General features: G+C 44.4%; 1 protein-coding gene across 1 annotated transcript in view; it reads left to right on the top strand.

Annotated features, from left to right (window-relative positions):
- Positions 1-22495, top strand: part of DCAF5 (DDB1 and CUL4 associated factor 5) — a 231457-nt gene that overhangs the window by 100872 nt on the left and 108090 nt on the right. Inside the window, exon 5 of the mRNA XM_069208970.1 lies at positions 15428-15557. Coding sequence (XP_069065071.1) covers positions 15428-15557 — 130 coding nt within the window. The remainder of the gene's footprint in view (positions 1-15427; positions 15558-22495) is intronic.

Genomic DNA, 22495 nt, shown 5'->3' with positions numbered 1-22495 from the left:
TTGCAGTTCTTTATGTGTAGAATGTGTTGGAGTCTGCATTTACTTCTGGAAAGGTGACCCAAGAATAAAATATTTCTGTTCTGTATGCGTCGTGAGCTTCTACAACAAATGTAACGTCCCCACCCTCATTTGTTAAGCCATTAGCTAAAAGAAACAGTGTGACTAGGTGCCACAGTTTCCTCGGGTATTTACTGGTTTTCCCATGTTAAACAGTAGGTATCGGAGGTGGGAGCACCTACGGGGGAAATCCTTTTAAGGTTCAAGCTTAACCAAACCTACTGCCTAGATAGGTGCTCCCTATTCAGCTGAGGAGAATTTTCTCTAGGACCACAGACGTCTCAGCATAATGGTACTTAAGGTACCTTTAGAGTGTGTGGGACAGAGATACTCAGGAGACCTGTGTAATTAGTGCATAACAATCGGTTGCGCCATGTCGTAGGACTCTCGTTATTCGAACAAGACTGCTGTGTTCGGGGCGGCAGGACCACCGCTTGTGAGTGACTTAGTCATTCCCATACAAGTTGGCGACTGCCAGCCCAAGACTACCGGCCTTCTAGCAGCACCTCACCCAACCCAAGAAGGAAGGGTGGCTTGTGGCAGCCTATCACATGACAATCAAATGACCTCTCAGGGAAGTTGCGGTGAACAGAACTCACTCCTTTCTCTTGTTAGCAAAAGGTCTCATACACACACAGGCAATACAGAGATGCAGGTTGGTTTTCAATATATTTATTGAAAAGACTGCAATCTACGATTAAATATGTGAGCTGCAATTATTAGGATAATGACTCATAACAAAACCAGGATTGTGACGGTTAGTGAGAATTTGAACAATCCCAACATATTGCAATAAAAATATACTTAGAATTCCTGCCTAACATCTAGCTTCTAGCAAGAGCACAGCTGTGATATCCCAATTTGTCCATACTCAGTCTGTGAGAGGCACACCCACCCCATTACCTTAGAATGAAGGTCTGCCCTTCATCTCCTTAGATGGCTTGCAGAGATAAGGCTGAGGTCTTGCCGAGAAATGGCATGCAGCATAAATGGAAATCCTGGACAGAAGGACCCCTCTCAACCCCCTTTTGGCCTAAATGGTGTTTTATAGAAAAGCATGTTTTTGTTCTGAGAAATAGGCCCGACGTGGGCATGTGCTTTGTGTAGGAAAGTAGCCTCTTTCTAGCTTGGTTACCCCCACTTTTGGCCTGTTTGTCAGTGTGTTTGACTGTGTTCACTGGGATCATGCCAACTAGGACCCCAGTGATTGTGCCCTCTGCTCTAAATTTGGTTGCTGGTCATTTTTTCTTCCCACAATTGGCATTCTGGTCGTCCCCCCATATAAGTCCCTAGTATATGGTACCTATGTACCCTGGGCATTGGGGTTCCAGGGGATCCCTATGGGCTGCAGCAGTTATTCTGCCCCCCATAAGGAGCCCATGCAAAGGGTTCTGCAGGCCTGCCATTGCAGTCTGCGTAAATCTGGTGCACGCATCAGTTTTCACTACAGGTCACTGCACCAGGACACTGTAAGTCACCCCTATAGTAGGCACTCTCTGCCCAGAGGACACTAGCAGAGGTGCCCCTACGAACTCAGCCCCATTTTTCTGGACTTCGTGAGTGCAGGGACGCTGTTTTAGATGTGTACTGGACATCGGTCACTACCTATGTCCAGCTATATAATGGTAACTCTGAACCTTGGCATGTTTGGTATCAAACATGTTGGAATCCTACCCCAATACTGTTGCAAGTATTGGAAGTATTATTCCATGCACTCTGGGGGCTCCTTAGAGGATCCCCAGCATTGCTACCACAGTCTTACAGGGTTTCTGGGCAGCCCGGCTGCTGCCACCCCTCAGACAGGTTTCTGCCCTCCTGCTGCTTGATCTGATCAAGCCCAAGAAGGCAGAACAAAGGATTTCCTCTGGGAGAGGGAGGTAACACCCTCTCCCTTTGCAGATAGGTGTGACTGGCTTGGGAGGGGCAGCCTCCCCCAGCCACTGGTTTTGCTTTGAAGGGCACATTTGGTGCCTCTGTGCATAAACCAGTCCACACCGGTTCAGGGACCCCCCCAGTCCCTCCTCTGGCGTGAAACTGGACAATGGAAAGGGGAGTGACCACTCCCTTGTCCATCACCACCCCAAGGGTAGTGCTTGAGGCTCCTCCGGGGGGTCCTTGGGTTCTGCCATCTTGATTCCAAGGTTGGCAGGGAACTCTGGGAGCATCTGAGTGGCCAGGCCAGGCAGGTGACGTCAGAGGCACCCTCTGATAGGTAGTTACCTGGTTAGGTGTCCAAGCCCCTCTTTGGGCTAAATAGGGCCTTCCTCTGGGGTGAGTCCTCAGATTCAGCTTGCAAGAATCCAGCAGGACTCCCCTGCAACCTTTGCTTCGACTTCTGGCCACCGGAACCGCAACTGGACCCTCCAGGAAACTACAAGCTGCTGATCCACGAGGAAGACTCTTCTGCAATATTGTATCCAGAATTCCTGCCAGCTTTGCAACATTTCCCAGGCTGTGCATTCCCAGAAAACTGCAACTCTTCAGCCTGCACAAGAAGAACAAGGAATCTCCCCTGGGGTGAAGGCATCACTCCCCTGCATCCGCAGGTACCTGGCTGCATTGACGACCGGCTGCGTGGATCTCCCCTCATCCTGAGTGGCGTGGGTCCTGCATCACGGGTGGTGGTCCGGAGATTCTCCCTTGGTCCTCTCTACCAACTGTCGTACTTTGGTGGTGGTAAGTCCTCTCCACTCCACGCAACACAGCACCCCATGCACCACGTCCTTTGCAGCTGCCAAGGCTTGTTTGCTTCACCTCCAAGGGGAACTTCAGGCAACGTGCAGCTCCAGCCTCGTGCACTCCTTCCTGCAACTTCTGGGCCTCTGCGTGGTCCTCCGGCGAGGTGTGAGTAACTTCTGTGGTGCTGCTTCAGTGATGTCTGTGTCCCTGCCCTATGGGACACCTGTGGGTGCTGCATCTTCTCCTGTGGTCCTTCTGAGATGCGGAGGGTCCCCTGTGACCCCTCCCTTCCTGGGTAGAGTCCTCCTGGGACTTGCTAGTCCCCGGCAGCACCTCTTTTCCTCCAACTGCGAATTTGCCTTTGCCAAGGCTTGTTGGTGGAAATCCTTCACCGACACCCATCTGCAATCCAGCTTCCAGCGTGGGACACCATTTGCTCGCATCAGGAACTCTTCTCCAGCTGCAGTGCTGACCTGTCTTCCTTCTTCGTCAACCAACTCCAAAAGGTACCTCTGGGTGGGTAGTGTCTCCTACTCCCCCTGGACTCCACAGACACTGCTGGACTTGGTCCCCCTCTCTCCACAAGTCTTCATCTTTAGTATTCCACTGCTGATTTCTTGCAGGCTGTTCTGGGTGTCTTGTCTTCTTTTCATCCTTTGGGGTGGTTTGGGGGAAATCCAGTGTTTTACTCCTGCATTCCTGGTCGCTGGGTGGTACTGCATTACTTACCTGTGTGATTTCCTCCTCTACATGATTTACTTACCTAGGTGGGGGCCCTGTGTTCGCATTCCACTTTCTTAGTATATGGTTTGGGCTCCCCCTAGGGTCACTATTGCTTATTGCTATTTTACCCTATTTTCTAACCTTTTTATGGTCGAGCACAAAGTACTCCGTCCATTCTGTAATCTCTCTTTGGGCTTCAAACCACGCCCATGCCACGTCAGTCACTTACATTGGTTCGTGGGCTTGCCTTTTAAAATCCGCTTGCTTTCATTTGTGAAAGGCATGCATACGTCATGCCTTTTCCGGTGTTTAGCCCACCTACACAGCACCGGTAAAGTACCAAAAACATACGAGGCTCGATGTTTTCAGCCTGGAGTCCGGACTACTTTATCTGTTTATTTTACACGCAGCGCGATCGCGCTGCATTTTACATAGCGCGATCACGGTGCGTTTTTTTTTTTTTGCTTTACAACGCTAATAGCTCTAACTCGAACAAATGCGAGACCCGTTGCATTGAAAATGCTTGCTATGCCTGCTACTGTTTATTAGTGTATATGTGTGTGTGTGTGTATCTATATATATATATATATATATATATATATATATATATATATATATATATAGTGTATTTACTTACCTCCTATTGGCGGGTTGCCTTTCAAGTATTTTCTGATACGGTGTTCCAAAAATAAAGTACCTTTATTTTTGTACAGTACAACCAAGTGTTTTCTTTCTTGTGTTTAAGTACTGTGTGACTTTAGTGGTATTGCATGAGCTTTGCATGTCTCCTAGATAAGCCTTGGTTGCTTATCCACAGCTACCTCTAGAGAGCCTGGCTTCTGGACACTGCCTTCACTTCACTGAGAGGGGATACCTGGACCTGGTATAAGGTGTAAGTACCGTAGGTACCCACCACACACCAGGCCATCTTCTTACACTTAAGTGTTAGACTGTGTGTGCTCTTGTGGCAGCAGTGCCAGTCATTATCTTGTGTTGGTCCCGTATTGCTCCTTGTCAACCTTGGGTCAGGAACATAATGAGAAATGTTGTGCATAGTAATAATAACAGCACTCTCGCAGAATAGCAGCTGATTAGGAAAAATAAAACATCCCCACTGAAAAGCAAGCTATTCTAAAATGAATAAATGAGAATAGTGCATATCATCTAGGTAAAAGGGCACAGGCTTAAGCTAAGCTAAAATATAAGTGCTGAAGCAAGGTACTAAAATGAATCCACAACAAGAGGTTGCAGCCACACTCTTTGTAAACTAAATGATTTATGTTTCATCCCTAATGCAAAGATGGTAATGGTTGTTAGAGTAGGCATTAAAAGGACAGAGTCCGGACACTCTCCAAAAGCTCTCCTTCACAATACAAAATGTATGTGCTGTGTAGCAAAAAAGCAATTAGAATTAGACTGAGTAATGGAGGGCAAGCAACACTTTAGGGTGCCATGAGTAACAGTTTCCTCACAAGCTACATGTTAGAGACCACTGCCATAAATCATGTCTCCTGTCTATATCTTTACCTAAACGAGGAAACAAATAGATGTGGACCTTGACTCCTTGGCAAGTACTGAATATGCTCTGTGACTGGTAGAGTTTCTGCACCACCTAGCCATAATTGATGCCATAGTCCTCTCAACCGTGCTCACTTAATGTAAAAAAGAATAAGTGCTGGGTCCCAGAGTTTTACTTAGCAGCCCATAGCCAATGTTGTTGAACTTTGGTGTGTCGCAGACCAAGGCTCCTTACTCTTGGTTCCACCACATGCCTCTTTAATTTAATCCACCACCACCATACACTCCAGGCCCCGTTATCTCACTCTTACATGCTTTTTCTTTCTCCCTTTGTCACAATGTTTGTTTTTCTCTTCCTCCTTTTTGAACCTTATGCTTTTTTCCCCTTCGTACTCTGGGTCAAAATCTGATGAGGAATAATACATTTCAGTACCCAAAAATAAGTGGAGGTGGGCATGCGCAAAAACTCCAATTGGCTAAAAGGGCTTTAGTCACCCCTCGTCGTGAGCCGTAGCCTTGGCTGCTGCATACTTCCTGACACATTACTCTTTAGCTGAAGTGTACTGTACTGCGCTGCAGATGGGGCCTCAGTGAAAGCCCCGTTCAGAATATTTTGCAGTCCATCTACAGGTTCAAGCACATAAAGTGTGGGAACTTTATTAAAGTAATCAATGGGAAATGCTTTTTTTATGTTATGGCGTCAGTTGGTTAATGTGTTTATTGCAGATGTCTGTCTATGTAACCATTCACAGAACTGATGAATAGTGACAAGTACAGTGCGAGAGGTCCCCCACCCTGCGACTGAAAGCACTGTGACTATGCAAGTCATAATTTCAAAATGGTATTTTAGTATAAGATAGGCTGCTGCAAATTTGCAAGGAGATTTTGGCCCACATTTGCTAGCACTTTTGCACTAGACTTGTGTCACAAAAGTTAAGCAAACCCAGCGCAGAGTGTTGTGGGGTTTAATTTTACACACAAATCAGGGGTGTGGAATTTATTAAAATATCTACTTGTCCATGGGACAGGTTGCTTCCTAAATCTTCTTGTCCTGTAAAATAATCTACTGGTCCTTTTTGTGTCATATAGTGCGGCAACAAAGTATGGCAGCAATCTCATTAATAAGAGCTCAGACAATAGCATCTCCGATTATGCCAGGACTAATACTATAGTAGAGCTTAAATACTAGCAATTTCCTTATTTTGCCACCTTTCCGCAGATCTACATACTGGGGCTGGAGGTAGCAGTAAGTAGTGGTTCAAAGCTTGGAATGCCCTTTTGTGTCCGTGCAAACCTACTAACTTGCATGTTTGGAAATTTGCTCCTGAAAATGGCAGAAATAAAGCTTCTTCCATGATTGGGGGGAAAAGTGGTTGGAGGGAAAGCGAACTTGTACACACTCAATAGAGTTTCACATGATTTTTACAATCCCAAAATCAATGTCACGCAAATGGTGCGCAAAATTGATTCATTTTCAAAATTAAGTCATAAACATACATAAAAATCATAGGCTGACCAAAACGTCTGAAAATATTCAACTTACTAAACATCAATACTGTTAGACACTCCTAAAGAATAATATTGATTAGCAAAAATACAATATGCACATGATTATTAACATTCAAAGCGGATGATGGTGACACCAGTAAATCATCAAAATACAATTTGACATTGAATTTCAGATTTCAGGTTTCAAAACTGGGCCGTTCCTAACACTAACCAGAATTGCGGGTAGCGTGTGTGGGAACGGGTTAAGACATGCGGGCAAAAGCATAAATAAAAGAAAGACAAAAATAATTTAGAAAACATCTAACTAGGGCAATTCACAAAACAAATATGCTAGTGTAAGTTACTAACTGAAAGGGAAACAAGAGACTACATTTAGTTATGCCTCTCCACATGGGACAGCAGGCAGTAGTAATTCGTCAGGATGGGGACGGTCACCTTCTGGCATCAGTTGACAGCAGTATCAGGACAGTGCAGAACACAGGCAGAACACAGGACAGTTCAGGATTAGTTGGCCTTAGTACTGAACCACATAACAAAATAGGGCAGTTAAGACTATGATGAGAAAACTCATCAGGGGGATTAGAGAATAGGACAGCAGATTTAAACAGCGTTCTGAACAACTTCGAGACAATCATGGGACTGACTGTCAATTTCCAAGTTTTTCACTAATTAAAAATAGGCACAATCCATTCTTTTGTCCTTCAGGTGGGTGCATTTTGCACGTCCAGTTCAGCATCCAATCATGGCAGATGGCACCACTAAATTCTGATAATTTTAAGAATCTTCCCAGCAAAAGTGCATTGTCATTGGATGGTTTATACATTACTAACAAAATATTACATTCTCTAGTTATTTTTACTTGGGATCCTTTCTCGCAGCACTCAATAAACTAAACCAATACTTTTCACATGAGAACTACAGAGGCAAAACCAAAACACTGACCACCAATGTCTCTGACTTCATGCCTTTGACATTGCTTGTTTATTTTCATGTTTCCCATAAGCTTATTGAAACGGGGTACACTGATTTTCCATTATGAATATTTTTTTGAAATACTAGCATGCATTAATACATTTTGCTAAATGATGCTTCAAAGGAATGGTACCTAAAATTTCACAGTAGATTAGCAAAACATTTTTTTCCTAGTTGCATTTTTTTGTGAACATTTTATTTTGAAAGCAAAGGATAATCAATCTTGCTTTCAAGCTTCTGTAAATATCTGCACTTAATGAGAGCGCGTTCTGGGAGTTTTATACATAGCCTCTTATTGTTCCACTGTGCAAACGTGTGTACACTTTTTTTTTTTTTTTTACTGGTACCACAGTCAATTTTGCAGTCCGGGCTTAGAACATTTATTTACACCTCTCATCCTAATATTAAAGGCATTCATGAATACAAGTTTGAACAGCTTAAACATATGGACACAAATATTACCTGAACTGCGGACAATTCCCTTCTGTGTTCTATAATGTGGTACTGTAAACTGGCAGCACTGCATTGCTTGAAAAGTAAGTAATCATGCCCCTTAGTGTTTTAACAGAAAAGAAGTGCATTACAAAATATGTTTTTCAATAATATGCAATCAGATTACAGCTATTACAAACTTTATTTTTAATTAGCTTCCGTTAGAAGGGCACATTTCATACCTCAGCTGAAACACGCTTGCATTACCTCTCAAGATGAATAAATCTTGGTCACCAAAAAGCCTCCGATAGCTCCATCAGTTGAAGTTGTATGCTGTTTTCCAAGCAGCTTTTAGATTTGCGGATTAAACAATTGTAAGCATTTCTTTTTCTTTGAGGTAGCAGGCACCTTGTCTGGAAAGAGTGTTACTTCTTTCTCTGTCTGCGATCCCTTGTGTTCACAGAACAGGAGATCCCCTCCCCTTTTAACAAGAGGTACTTAAAGGTCCGCATTATCTGTTCTGGAACTGGTGTGGTTTTAACAATAAGTTTTAGAACTGGTATTGTGAAATCAAAAAGATTGGAAACGTTGTTCCCACTAGATCCTGTGCACTTCAGCCACAGGGGCCATCCAGGAGCCATGTTCCAGGTGGAGGAGGATTTGTTTGTATTTTCACTCAGTGGTGGCCGGCAGCTTTAGGAGGGAGGGGGACGGGCAGGACACACACACACACACAGACACACACACACTCATTCTTTCACACGCACACACACACACACACTCATTCTTTCACACAGACACGCACGCACATCCATTAACAACACTCATACCATTCAAACATGCGCATACGCACCAAACATTCATTTTAAAAGATCACACACACTCATTCTTTCACACACACACACGCACATCCCTTAACAACACTCAAAACACTCAAACATGCACGTGCGCACCAAACATTCAATTCAAAACATCACACACACACACACACACACACACACACATACACACACACACTTACCTTCAGCCTCCAGGAGGGTTGGGACTGCTGCCTTCTCTCATTGGCTGACCTGAGGTCAGCCAATGAGGGAAGGCAGCAGTCCCAGCCTCGTCACAGAGTGGGATGGGGTCAGTGAGACTGCTGACCCCACCCCACTCTGTGACGAGGTGTCACTGATTGACACTCGCCATGGGCGCTTCAGGGCTTAAACTGAAGCACCCAGGGAGAGTGTCAATTGGTGACTCTTTCCTCATCACCCAGGGGAGGGCCTCGAGGCACCTTTTCTGAGCCGAGGAGGTCACGCCCATAGGAGCTGTGATCTCCTCAGCCCAGCAAAGTTCAGCTCAGGGAGCCAGGAGTGAGCGCAAATCGCGCATGTCTCACTCCTGGCTGCCTGACCTGAACATGGAGAGTGTCTGCCAGGCCGACCTTTGTTCACCCTGACAGACACTCTTCTTGAGGGGCAAAGGGGGGGGAGGCGTGGCCCCTCCTCCCTAAGGGACGGGCCGCCACTGTTCAAACTTCTCGTATCACATGGTGTCGTGCTGTCTCTGCTAAATGATCCACGTGCAAAGTAGCCATAAAAGGCATTGTTTCCCAAATGCGAACTGTGAGCAGAATTATTCCGATATGGAATTTCAGTCTGCACAATTCAAAGAGATGCTGTGTTCCTGCACCCAGATTTACAGGGTCCTGGAACAATGAACCCAGTTTTACTGGCTGGAAAAATCCAGCAGGTAATGTTGTTGTGGGAAAAGACTGCATTGTAGGCTGCCCATACCTTCCATAACCCCTGCCCCAAACCACAGACCAGGCACAGCGGAGCATTACATGCTCCCCAAAGCCAGCCAACATGCTCCATCCTTCCTGCAGCATCCCCACCTCTCCCCTACACCCACCTCACAGCAGCTCCTGCACTCTTCGTCCACAGCCCCCTAAGCACTTTCAGGTGGGCGCTAACTTTAAAGCAGCCACTCAGCAAACTCTTGTGTTTGTATTGAGAAAGGAGGAGGAGTTTGATTTCTCAGTAGAAAGCACAGGTGGCCTGATGTGCAGACAGCTGTACAGGACGAATAAAAGAGTGATGGCAGCTTGCCCTCAATAGGGAGGGAGGACCGTCATTGTGGCTTGTCAACCCCTGGACAGATGGAGCGCCAGGCCAGATGTTTACACTAGCAGAGGGGTCACCAGTGTAATAATGGCATTACAAATTGTTTCTTACTGCTATTAAGACCTCCTATTTCAAATGCTATTTCGCATGCCTCCAACCTCTCAAAGGCTCTACTCCATGCAATCTCACCAATCTGCCCTGTGCCAAAGTTACTATTCCCCTTCCTAAGTTGTTTGTGACAATTTTACCTCTTTGTTTCTACAAGAAGATGAAGAGACCAATGCCATTCATGATTGCATTGCCCAGCTTCCAGTTTTATCCTGTCTGCCACATGCAGTATAATTAGAAGGCTTTATTTGCCTTCTTCTTTGTACCGATAACAGCTTTTCCATATGATTAAGAAAGAGAATGTTTACACCTTGCTTACCTCCCTAAAGTAAGACACGCCGGATGATGTATGTTCAATCAGGACTCTGAAGTTATTGCACCTGTTTTTACCTTTATCCTTCGCACCTGTTTTCATGTGTCACTGCCGCTAGTGAATGGAAGAAAGTGTTGTCTGACCCCTTTCAAAGAAGTAAAACTTAGGCCCCAAACCCGAAGCTAACTATAGGTTCATCTTTCTTTTATCATCATTAAAATAGGTGAACATTTCTGGATCGTTATCTTTCCAAACATCTTGCAGAGCACCATTTGCTAGATGCTAGCCAGATTAGTTCAAAGCCTGGCTTAGGCGCTGGGATTTCTTAGATGGCTTCAGTGAATTACTTCAGACAAGATTGCACTGGTGACATTTCCACCTGCCACATCCTACTAGTGCAGTTTTCTTTTTTTTCTCCAAATAAAAACCACATTTTTATTCTGTGCCACCTGAGGTCTTGTGGTGTTAATACCACCATCATGGCTAGATTGAACTGTGCCAATGCTTGCTACTTTGGCCTTCCTGAGCAAAGCATTCGGAATATGGCAGCGTGCCTTTTCACAGGGGTCCTTCTCTTTTCTTGCTTCCTCTATTTGCACAGGCCAAAACAGAGTGCGTTCCAAAGTAGAGGACCATTCTAGTTTTAGTAAAGCTCCTCAACTTCATCTACTTATTGGTTATCTTCTTATCTTTTCTGATGTTGTTAGTTCAGAGCCAAGGTGCCTGGGGGCACTTGCTGCACTTTTTAATGAACTCAAGTCATACCTTGCATTTCATTTAGTGGGTGCCCTCAGGCTAGAAACAGTGTGGGTGGCAGCTTTAGAAGAAATTGAGGAGATGGGGCTCTGTCCTTTGGTGGGGGGGGCGTTGTAACATGAGTGATAGCTCAGGCGCCTTACCTACGGGTAAACTGAGAGGTAGCTCAGCTATGTGAAGCCAGAACATATCATTTATGTCTAACCAGAGTCAGACCTCTTCTCCCTACAACAAACACCTCTCTATTCAGTTTTCAGAGGGCACTGTAAGACTAATGTAGAATTGCTTCAAAGTGTGGCTTGTATGGTTTTTATCCAACATGGTGTCTACGCAGAGGATGTACACCAGTGCTTCCCTGGTGTAGGCCTTGCATCCGTGTCCCGCCTCTTTAACCTAGTGTAGTTTGGCAGCAAAATGCTTGAGAAACTTTATTCAGCTGTAAAAGAAAGCCTGAGTCTGTTGAACGCAGCCTAAGTCTGAAGCTTCCCAGGCCAGGCTCATTGCTATAGACAGCCATTAAAGAGACCATGGTCATTCTTCTCAAAGGAGTTATGGGGAAATGTATAGCAAACAATACATTGTATTATGGATATTGCCCATGAAGATTTAATAATATTCATATTTTAGTGGATTTGACAGAACAGAATTGAAAGCATGTTTTGTTATACCTTATGCTATTAAAAGGCATTATTTATGTTTCTGTTGGAGTGACCCCTTTGCAGGACATTGCCCACCAGCCACACATTCTGTGTGCTCTGGGGATGCTAGAACACTGTTCATTGCAAAGTTATTTCAAGCAACTACCCTATTTGCCTGTTCATTATGCCTGGTGGCGTCCTGCCTGGATGTAGCTCATCAGAATTGTTCAATAAGGGGTGCTATTTTACTGTTTTGTTTTGAGTTAGGGTAGCGCATATTCCTGGCAGAGTAATTAACAGGTTGAAATATTGCCAGCTGGTTGGCGCTCGCTTATTCGTTCTCGGGAGGAATGGAAGCTGCATTAGGAATCAAGCCTAAAGCAGGTGCATTAAACCACAAACTCAGTATTCTGAGACCAGCATCTGTGCACAGCCTCACACACGCATATGGCGCAACACTCTGATGGGTAGACTGAAAACTTACCTTTGTCCAGCAGACTCTGAGTCCACCCCCTCCCCCCACTCTCCCCGCCCCCCTTCCTATTACTAGTGTTCACCCCCCAAACCCTCTTCGGCGCTTCTTGAAGGGTCAAACAGCAGACATTCATCGCGGAATGTTGTAAATAATGCTTCGGTCTGCTCTGAGGCGCATTTTCCTGTTCACCCACAAGGTGGCGGCAACTGCCAAAAGTTGGTAACGTGACAAATACCGTGGTCTTAGTAATTAACCTTACTACTTGCAGTTTAATTTTGAAACCCTAATTGACCCATTCAACCAGATCTCACTCTAAAGGTTAAAGGCTCCGGTTCGCTAGTGCTTCTTGGGGGCATAATCAGCATTCACTGAAGACCCCAGACGAGCATTTCACATTCCTGCGATAGAAGTCCAGAGCCAGTTGGAATGTAAATACTTCCTTGTTGCTGCCAGAGGTCCGGTTCAGGACATTTTGTTTTGAAGATGTTGATACGTTACACTGATTACTCCTCTGCCGGGCGAGTCTCTAACCCCAGCCTTTCTATTTCAGAAGTATCAGGCTGGCATCTAATGTTAAAATATATTATACGAAACGCATGAGAGGTGCCACAGGGGCAGTGGAAAGGGAGAGGAATGTAGATTGATAGGAATACTAAGAGAAATCACAATATTTTGTAAAATAACCAACATTTTTGAGTACTTTCAAAACAGAGAGGGTGTGTGTGTGTTTTTTTTTGTCTTTGTGTATGTAAAACTTCCTAATAAAATCTGTCAGACACCTCACCATACCCGACGGAAAGCACCTGTACCCAACTATTTATCAGGAAATACATTTATTGGGGGAGGGTGGGGTAACACCCCAAACACCCTCCACCCCCGAAGCTAGGCCTCTGACCACCGCTAGTTCTTGGTTTCATGTTATGCAGTGGTTTGTGGTCTTTGCAGAGATCCAAGGTACTGTTGTTAACTTGTTTTAAAGAAAAAAGTCTTTGAGTGCAATCCTAAGTGTTGGCACATGCTGAGGTGTCCCTGTCAAGGTATAAACTTGCCTGGGCTCGTGCTGGCGAGGTATAATTCTTTTGTAACTTTTACCTGTTTTCCTGAAATGTATACAGATTGACAACCATGCTTACATCTGGGGGGAATTCTAATATCCACTTAAAACTGTGCAACCTCCATACTTATAGTTCTGGGGATAAATCAATCGCTGTTTGGGTTAACCTTATGCCAAAACTAGATGTTACCTTTCTTTTACTAAGAAGCATTCTTCTGTCACTATAGAGAGAGCTTCTGAAAAACACTGTTCAAATACATTCTCTTTTGTTATCAAACCACTCGCCATCTACCCATAGAGAACCACATTTTGTCTTTGACAGTGCTCAACAAAAATGCATTATTAAAGTAAAATGGACACTTGCATCTCACAGACTTCACTTGAATGTTTTTTTCATTTTTAGGTCAAGCGTGCAAGCGCTTTGACCTGTTGTAAGTATTGTGGCCTTTTAACCACGCCCACCTCACGCCCATCACTTTCATTTGTTCGTGGGCTTGCCTTTCAAAAATCACTTGATGTCATTGGTAAATGCTTTACATTTGTCCCTCCTTGGGGCGGTTTGGTTACCACCTTGGACACCAACCCTGTTACAGGAATAATTGCATGATTGCTGATATACTTCAGCATGGGCAAACTACTTTTTCCTTTTGTCTGTGTTCTGTGGCTCCCATGGCGCTCACTGCACTCAGAGCACGAACTTGAGCGGCGTTTTCGTTTTTACATTATATGCACTCTGATCTGCTTAGTACACTTTCTTTGCAGCAGGCACATTAACCCTCTGCACTACCTTATGATGACTCCAAGCTTACACTAGACAAAAGTACGTTCTCTCTCCAGAAAGAACATAAATCACCAGAGTTATTTTGACATTTTTACATTACACGCACTTTGTGATTTGCGGAGTACAAGTTCTTTGCAGCAGGCACATTAACCCTCTGCGCTACCTGATGAGTCCAAGCTTCCACTAGACAAAAGTGTGTTCTCTCTCAGAGTTATTTTGAAATTTTTACATTCTATGCACTCTGATCTGCTTATTACACGTTCTTTGCAGCACACATATTCATTCTAGGACTTGTAGTTTTATTTTTGAACGTGATACAATCTGAAAACCAGCCCTTGAAGTAGTATTCATAGAGTTGTCCAGCTCCCTAGTTTGATGCGTGATTGTAGTGACCTGTAATGAAAGGTGCATGCACCTTTTCACGCATACTGCAATGGCAGGCTTGCAGACACAGTTTGCAAGGGCTCCCATGGGTGGCATAATACATGCTGCAGCCCATGGGGAACCCCTGGTGCCCTGGGTACCTAGATACCATATACTAGGGACTTACATGGGGGCACCAGTATGCCAATTGTTGGATGTACTAAGTCAGGAACAACCAAATTTATAGGGAGAGAGCACAGTCACTGTGGTCATGGTTAGCAGGATCCCAGTCAACACAGTCAAAACACACTGACAGCAGGCAAAAAGTGGGGGCAACCATGCCAAAAAGAGGGTACTTTCATACACCAAGTAAATCTGTTTTGCACCTGGGAGTAGTTTGTGTTTTAAGGGCCTTGTTTCAAAAAATATTCCAGTAGGCTTACTAGCTCCTACTTATTTGCAGGGCCACTAGAAGTATGTGGCAGAAAGGACCAAAATATGCGGCAGGGTTGACCAATTAATGTGGCAAACAAATCAAGTTATGTATTTACAATGCCAATAGCTCCAACTCAAGTAAATGCGAGACCTATTGCATTGCAAATGCTTGTTCTGTCTGGTGGTTCATGCCCTGTCAGACGGTCTTCCTTGTAACATCGTTAAAGGTTTTCTGTTTGGTGGAGCATGGACTTTCTTCCATGGGTGGTGCAGGTTTAGTCCTTGGACAAAGGTCATGTCAGATGACCTCGCCAGTACATTTAGTACTAATACTTTAATGAGGGTTTAGATCTGGGTAGATTCATTTTTTCAATGCAGCTCGCCCAGAAGCGTTGTGTATTGGCGCTGTTTCCATTCTCTTGTGTATTTGATCGGCATGTTGTTGGGGATGGGTTTATATTCCGATGCCTCATGCTTCCTTCTGCTTTTTTTATTTTCACCAGATCCCTTCTGTTTGGCAAACTACCCCTCAGCCTTTCACAGTGTGATGTTCAACCCTGTGGAGCCCCGGTTGTTGGCAACTGCCAACTCGAAAGAAGGCGTGGGCCTGTGGGACATCCGCAAACCCAACAGGTAAGCAGCTGGTGGCGTTTGGTGTATATTTATGGAGATTTGTGCTCAGGAGATTCAGCTAGCAGTCTGCTCCCTGGAGAGCATTCCAGGGGATGCCCAGAAACCCATCAGGTGAGCAGCTGGCGCTCTATTTCTTCATAGTGCTTTGCCCATGAGATTCAACTAGCAGTTTGCTTCCATGACAGCGTTCCATGGGACATTTGCAAGCTCAAGATGTGAGCATCTGGCTTTATGTTTATACGGGTTGCTGAGCCAGTGCAGTTCAGCTACAAGTCTTCTTTCATGAGGCCGTATAAGAGTTGTCTATAAACCCTACAGGTGAGCAGATGGCACTCCTGAGCCCATGAGCTGCAGCTACCAGTCTACCCCCATGGCACACTCTCTGAGGCGTTACTTAATCTGTGCCCACAGGATTCACTGAGCTGTGTCCTTGCAGAGCTGTGCACATGGGACTTCCTGGTGGCAAGTTAGCTAGCGTGAAATGTTTGTTACACTAGCGCAATCTAATATATCGCGTTGTACAAAATATGTGGAATTTTTGCCATTTTGTACAACTGTAAATTTTGTGTGATTTTTGCACTCATGAAATTGGTTAGAATACAAAGAAAGTCCCTAAGAGATGTTTTCTCATCGAACAAGCAATGCCTTTTCTCCTCAAATCTGTCTCCTTCGGGTATCTCATGTCATTTTGTTCCGTGCAAGGTATAGATTGGAGAAAGGTTACTTGAGATACTAGCAAAATTGATCTTTTGTAATACACTTAGCTTTGTGGAAAGGATGCTGATTGTGTACACTGAAGTGGCAACAGTTTATCTACGGAGCTGGTTAAATAGCTCAGTGGGTAATGTGCATGTTACGTATACCTGTAGCAAAAAAAGTCAAATGTTTGAATACCAGTAGAGTGACAGATGTTTGCGTTTTGGAATTCAATAAAATAAGTAGTATTGTTTCTATGTTGATGCTTCGAGAAATTCAGGTTGCGGTGCACCAGTGGTCACTAACTGTTCCTTAATGCCGATGTGCGTCACACACAGCCTCTTGATTTATCGGCTGAAATGATTTTGCACTGCCAAAAAGGCAAATGTCGTTCACGTGCCACGAGTGATATGTACAGGACCCAGCTGATATCTGAAAAAAGGTTATTGGTGAAATGACAGGTTTAATAACAGACTAAAAATATTTATAAGGACGACGAAAAGGTGAGAAGCTGAAAATAAACAAGCATTTGCAATGCAATAGGTCTTGCATATTTCAAACAAGTTAATTGTGGTCTTTTGACAACTGCGCCCATGACCACACAAAAAAATAAAACGTGAGAAGAAACTGAGAAAAGACGACTTCGCAAAATAACAAAGTTAGCTTTAAAAAATAAAACTTTGTACTTTTGTCCTACTGGGAACGTTTCTGCCAGTCACAAGACTTCTCTTTGCGAGGCACTGGAAGTTAAAATGAACAAAATAGTACCTCGATCATGTCGGGAGCAGCGGACGGGCACTAATTAGGTTGAATCAATTAGTGCTTGATCCCTGCTCCACACAGAGGAACTGAAACAATGCCAGACATGCCTTGAGGAATTACGAGGCTGTAAAGAAGAGTGCCACACAAGCCAACAAATGGTGAGCGACAGGCGGGCTCCAAGCTCATTACTGAACACAACAGAGTCTTGCAAGCGCAGCGGTTCCCAACCTTTTGACTTCTGTGGACCCCCACTTTATCATTACTGGAACTCTGGGACCCCCCACTGAATCATTAATGGGATCTGGGGACCCCTGAGCCATTAGTGAAAGCTGGGGATTTAATCTGTTAATATTATTTAATTTTCTAAGCAGTCGTGGACCCCCTGAGGAGGATTCGCAGACCCCCCCCCCATCCCCCCCCCCAGGGTCCTTGGACCACAGGTTGGGAACCAAAGTGCTAGTGCATGCACTCGCAGGCTCGACCCTAAAAAATGAATTTGGGAAAAAGCTTACATTGTATTTTAATACTTCATACAAGGTGTGCATACAATGTCCAAGTAATGTTATACATGACTCCCATGGCATGAACCCAGGCGACATGCTCTTAATATGGTACCGTTCTGAAGTCATTATAAATTGATAGCGGATGTCTCAGGGTTTATCAAGTGCAGTGGATCTTCTCATCCCTTCCCCCCCTCCTTCCATGGATGTAACGTAGGGGTCGCAGCTGGGACCCCTCTCTTGCACCTTGTGACCCCTAGCACTGCCCCCGGAGGTGGCAAAATCAGTGCCAGGAACACAGGGGCAGCTCGGCCGGTTAGGGCTCCACTGTTTTCTCTCAATGTTTTTATTTCACTAATAGTGAATAATGTGTCATTATTCACTATTAGTGTAATAACAAAATTGAGAATTAGGTTGAATATGGGCAGGTGAGGTAAGTAAAACAAATGTTTTCAAATGTATGTTGTATGTGTGCTTGTGAGTGTGTTTACATGAGAGAGTGTGTGTGTAAGTGTGTGTGCGTGAGTGAAACTGAAGGTCAAAAGGTGTGTGATGTCACTTCCGCTAACCCTGGCATTCTGCTGATTTGACGTTCTTGTCTCTTTCCTCCTTCTCCTTCCTCTTCTCCTCCTCATTGGGCTGCTTCATTTGAAATGATGTCCTCTGCATTTCTTTGCACGGTGCTGTTCTTATTCCTTCTTACCTGCCATAGTGACGTGTGGCCGCTGGGTGGCGCTGGCCGCTAGTCGTGGCAGGCTCTCCGCCCTGCTGCAGACAGTAGCTGCAAACTCCGCCTGTAGGTTCAGCTCCCAGCGGGCTCAGACATGTGCCACTGACTATCCCAGAACTTCTAAATGCTTCACATTTTTGCACTCTGACTGTTCTAACAGGAGAGTCTCTTGTACATGAGGACATTGTTGTAAAGCTGGGCTCCCGTAAAATATTTCCGTTTTTTTATCTGTGAAAGTATTTTAAATTGTGAGTAATTCCTGGGAAGCAAAAGGCCCTGATAAATAATGATAAGGAATACTGCACAGAAGTTAGGTTACTGTTAACGCCTTTGCATGGTCCCATTAACTTATTGAAGGCTTTTAAAGCATTGTGCGCGCGCGCTGTGCTCCTTCGGTTACGTCAGAGCACAGACAGAAGGACAGACAGTATGCTATGTTACGACCCTCCCTGCCATGACGTGACATCACTGCCTCTGAAAATTAGCCCCATTCTGGGTGAGATCCGGCCTTTCAGGCAACGTAAACAGCGAGGTAGACTATTGTTTACCAAGAAAAGCATACGTAATATAGTGCTTAAAGGGGATTTTGGTCAGCAGTCTTCACCCTTTGGTGTGTTGAATTGTCCACCACATTTTGCTTTCACCCCTAAGGGCTTGGAACGCTCTCCTCATTGGCTTGCTTCACTTTGAATGACGGGACAAAACTTGTGCACATCTGCTTGAAAATAGTTCCCTTTCTCATCGGAGACTATGGGAGTAATTCATATCACGCCAGAGTAAATTGCTCTGTTACCCTGATGGGGTAACCACCTGCCAAATTAAGAAATGACGGCCAAGCTGGAGGTCGTTTCTGAAGCATTAGGAGTCAATGTTTTTTTTTTTATTTTTATTTTTTTAAGTTTGATGCCCAGTTTGGTCAGCTTGAGAGAGCGGTCTGTCCTTTTTTTTTTTTCTTCTTATTTTAAAAACATGTCAATCAGAAATAAAATAAAAAAATAATTAAAAAAAAGCCCATTGTGCCAAGGGAGTTTTCTCCCATGGTGCAGGGATCACTACGCAGTTTTCACTGCCCCTTACTGGTGGCATGCAGTGACAACTAACATATATGTTCGCTCACTTAAATTAGGAAGGCAGATATGGAGGTCAGTGTCCAATGGCCCTTACTCAGTCGGGCCAGGGGAGGGGTGTAACCACGGCAGAAACTGTATAGTCTCCACCATGCTATGGCAGCTATGGTCCGCCCGAAGCTGAATTTGAATTTGGTGGACCGTCATATTGGTGGTAAGTATACTCAGTCGCCATTGCAACGAAGTATGCTTGCCGCCAATATAAGAATCGCCACCTAAGCTCTGCTTTTTAATTGTATGTCTGTATCTACTTTTTTTTTTTAAGTCTTTATTTTGCTTGAACTGTAGGCACTTGTTTGAATTCCCTTTCTCGTCAGTGTTTGTGGCATTGCAGCTGACTTTGATTTAACTGCTTGTTTAAATGACGATTGTTTTCTCTTCATCACAAAAAAGTAGTGGTAAAATGCATGACACAACTGAAAGCTTGCTTTATTGTTAAAATCAATAAGAAAAGTGTCATCTCAGTGTTTTTTGTATTTTTAGATTTTCATTGCAAGGATATTGTTGCTACATTTATGTGGTAGTATGTTTTATATATTTTTTTCATTTTTGTGGCTTATGCTTGTAATAAAACATTCAACAAACGTTATCATTTTACCAGCATGCCAAGGCCACACCTGTTGGCTTTGCCAATGCTTAGGTCTTATTCCCTGCTATCTGGGCTCAAAGGGGGGGTGGGGGGTTTACTGTGTATGTCAAACGCTGGTTCGGTGGTGCTTTACAAAATCAATAAATTAGTGTCTTTTCCATGGACCGATAGGTACATGCATCAGGGCGTTCAATGAACCACGCTCATCAGGTGCCTCGTTAGCACGGTTTTACTGCTCTGGGCCTCACCAATGATTTGATGAATCTAGACCCCTTGAGGAAAAGGGGAAGCTAGAGTTAGGAATAGAGCAAATGTGTCTAGTCCTACTTCAGGCGCAACCCGTGCTCTGTATAAAGTTCATTCGCGAGGATGTAGGAATACTTTGTTGTTTATAAGGTTCCTGTGGCTCGGTTCAGTTCAGAGCTCAAGGTAGGATTGAGTGTTTCACACATTGAGCCTTGAACATCCAATTAGCTGCATCTGTGTTTCACCCTCTTGAAGGTTTGCTGGTTGGTAGATAAATGGACACTGAACAAAGGATGCTGGCCCGGTGAGCTGTCACTTTGGGCAGGATTTCTAGACCTTTGCCTCACTTTGCCTATGGACGGTGCACTGAACCTTGAATGTCTTCCCAGCACCCTCTAGTGCATTGCTGAGTGTAGGGATCATGTGGCCCCATTCAAGGATGTTCAGGCACTTTCTGGCTGCCTGGTTCTGTAATCCTTGGAATCGTGTGATGGATTTCGTGACAAGGCCAAGGTAGATGTTGTTACAGTAGTCGATGCATGCCATGATGAGGCCTACTGTTATTGAGATTTGTTGCTCAGGATGGAGAAGTGATATGTATATAATTTCAAGTGTGATCTCAAGTGGAGTCTGTCAAGGTAAATTACATACGTTTCTGTGGAGCCTTAACATATATAATGCATATTTATTATCTGGCTGGCACGACCGAGCCGGACCGGGTTTCTTCGTGCTAGGTGTCAGGTAAATGCTCCCTTCGATAGATTCCACCCAGCCTAAGCTTGAGGGGTATGCCCAGATGTGGGTCTCATGCCTATTGTGCCACTGCTGGCAAGCGATACCCGACTGAAGTGCCCCAGCTAGGGCGACACTAGTCTTGGGTTTGCTTGTGTTCCAGTTCAGGGAAGACCTTGCCAGGCAGCTCTGGCTGGACTGATCCCATTGGAGCTTGGTATAGACTGATTTGCATACATCTGGGTCCAAACTGAGGTGATATGATGTGCAGAATAACTATGGACCACCCGAGCAATTACCAGTGGCTGAGATTAATTCAAACATTCCACCCATCACTTTTTGGTGTACTTCTCTTCTGTAGATGGCACTGCGCCGCTCCCTGATCCGCAGAGACATGGAGAAGGTGAGAGGTTGGCTTTGGGTGTCTTGCAGGGGTGCTGTGGCTCTCGTGGTGGAAGAGAAGAGAGAGGGTGTGAAAGATGGCAGCAGCTTGAGAAATTTGGTTCAAGGGTGTCTTCACTTGCCCTTAGCAGGAGATCCGAGCATTAATCTTGGCTTCCCCACTTGATCAAATCCTGGTTAATCTCTTTATCTTCCTATAACTCGGACCAATATGCTGCAGAAATATATAAGCGCCGGACAGCTCCGTAACCTGGCATTTATATTTGCAGAAACCATGTCTTTTCAGTTAAGGCTAGACGTGGCAACACAAACTGTTGTGCATCAAACATTTGGGGGCTTGCTTGTGGAGGGACTGAGGCTGCCTCCAAAAGATAATAAACTAGGAAAATAGAAAACAAAAAATATACCTTTGGGGCACTCATGAAATATTTGCCCCTGTTGCATATGTAAATAAATGTAAACCGTTGGTAAGGGCACTCAAATATGTTTTCCTTTTAGATTTTTTGGCTAATAAAATTGTTTTTATCCTTTATTTTGTATGGAGATGTTGGATAGCGCTTTGTGTTGCATTGGTTAACTTCAGAGCACGTGCAGATGCCAGGCACAGCTAATTGTTAGCCAATTGTTTCAATGGAACGTAGCGTCTATTCGGGTGGGTGTAAGAGTCCTTATATCTAGACGTTCTTACGTGAGGGTGAGGTGAAAAATACATTTTTGAAGGGGTTGGTGAACTTTGAGTGGTTAGGTTTGGCTCTGAGGCTGAGGTTCACTTCTGTGAAAGTCTGTAGTCCTCTTGGCTGGGGGCAAATTAATTTCCCCAAAAATATATTGACATAACTTGTATTATTTTTTGCTTCATCCTCCCTATTACGTCTGCTCTTGTAAGAATATTGAAATGATCCCTACTTAAAAAAAATATGACCAATGCTATATTAACAAGGGCCCTGCAGTGAACCTTCCAGTACGTGCCCTAGTTCTCTGTACCGGATACCAAGGTACCTGGATGTTAATTACATTTTGTTGAAATGTGAAAAATTTAAATAATTTCTGAGTGCACAATTGATGACATTTGTTGCCCTTCGCACCTCAGATCTTGCACTTACCAGGGTGTTCTGTAATATGAATCTGACCGTAACTAGGTTTCTGAAATTTCT

The sequence above is a fragment of the Pleurodeles waltl genome, chromosome 9 (assembly GCF_031143425.1).
Source record: "Pleurodeles waltl isolate 20211129_DDA chromosome 9, aPleWal1.hap1.20221129, whole genome shotgun sequence".
Classification (NCBI taxonomy): Eukaryota; Metazoa; Chordata; class Amphibia; order Caudata; family Salamandridae; genus Pleurodeles; species Pleurodeles waltl.
The sequence above is the reverse complement of the archived record's forward strand: the minus strand, read 5'-3'. Positions and strand labels throughout refer to the sequence as shown.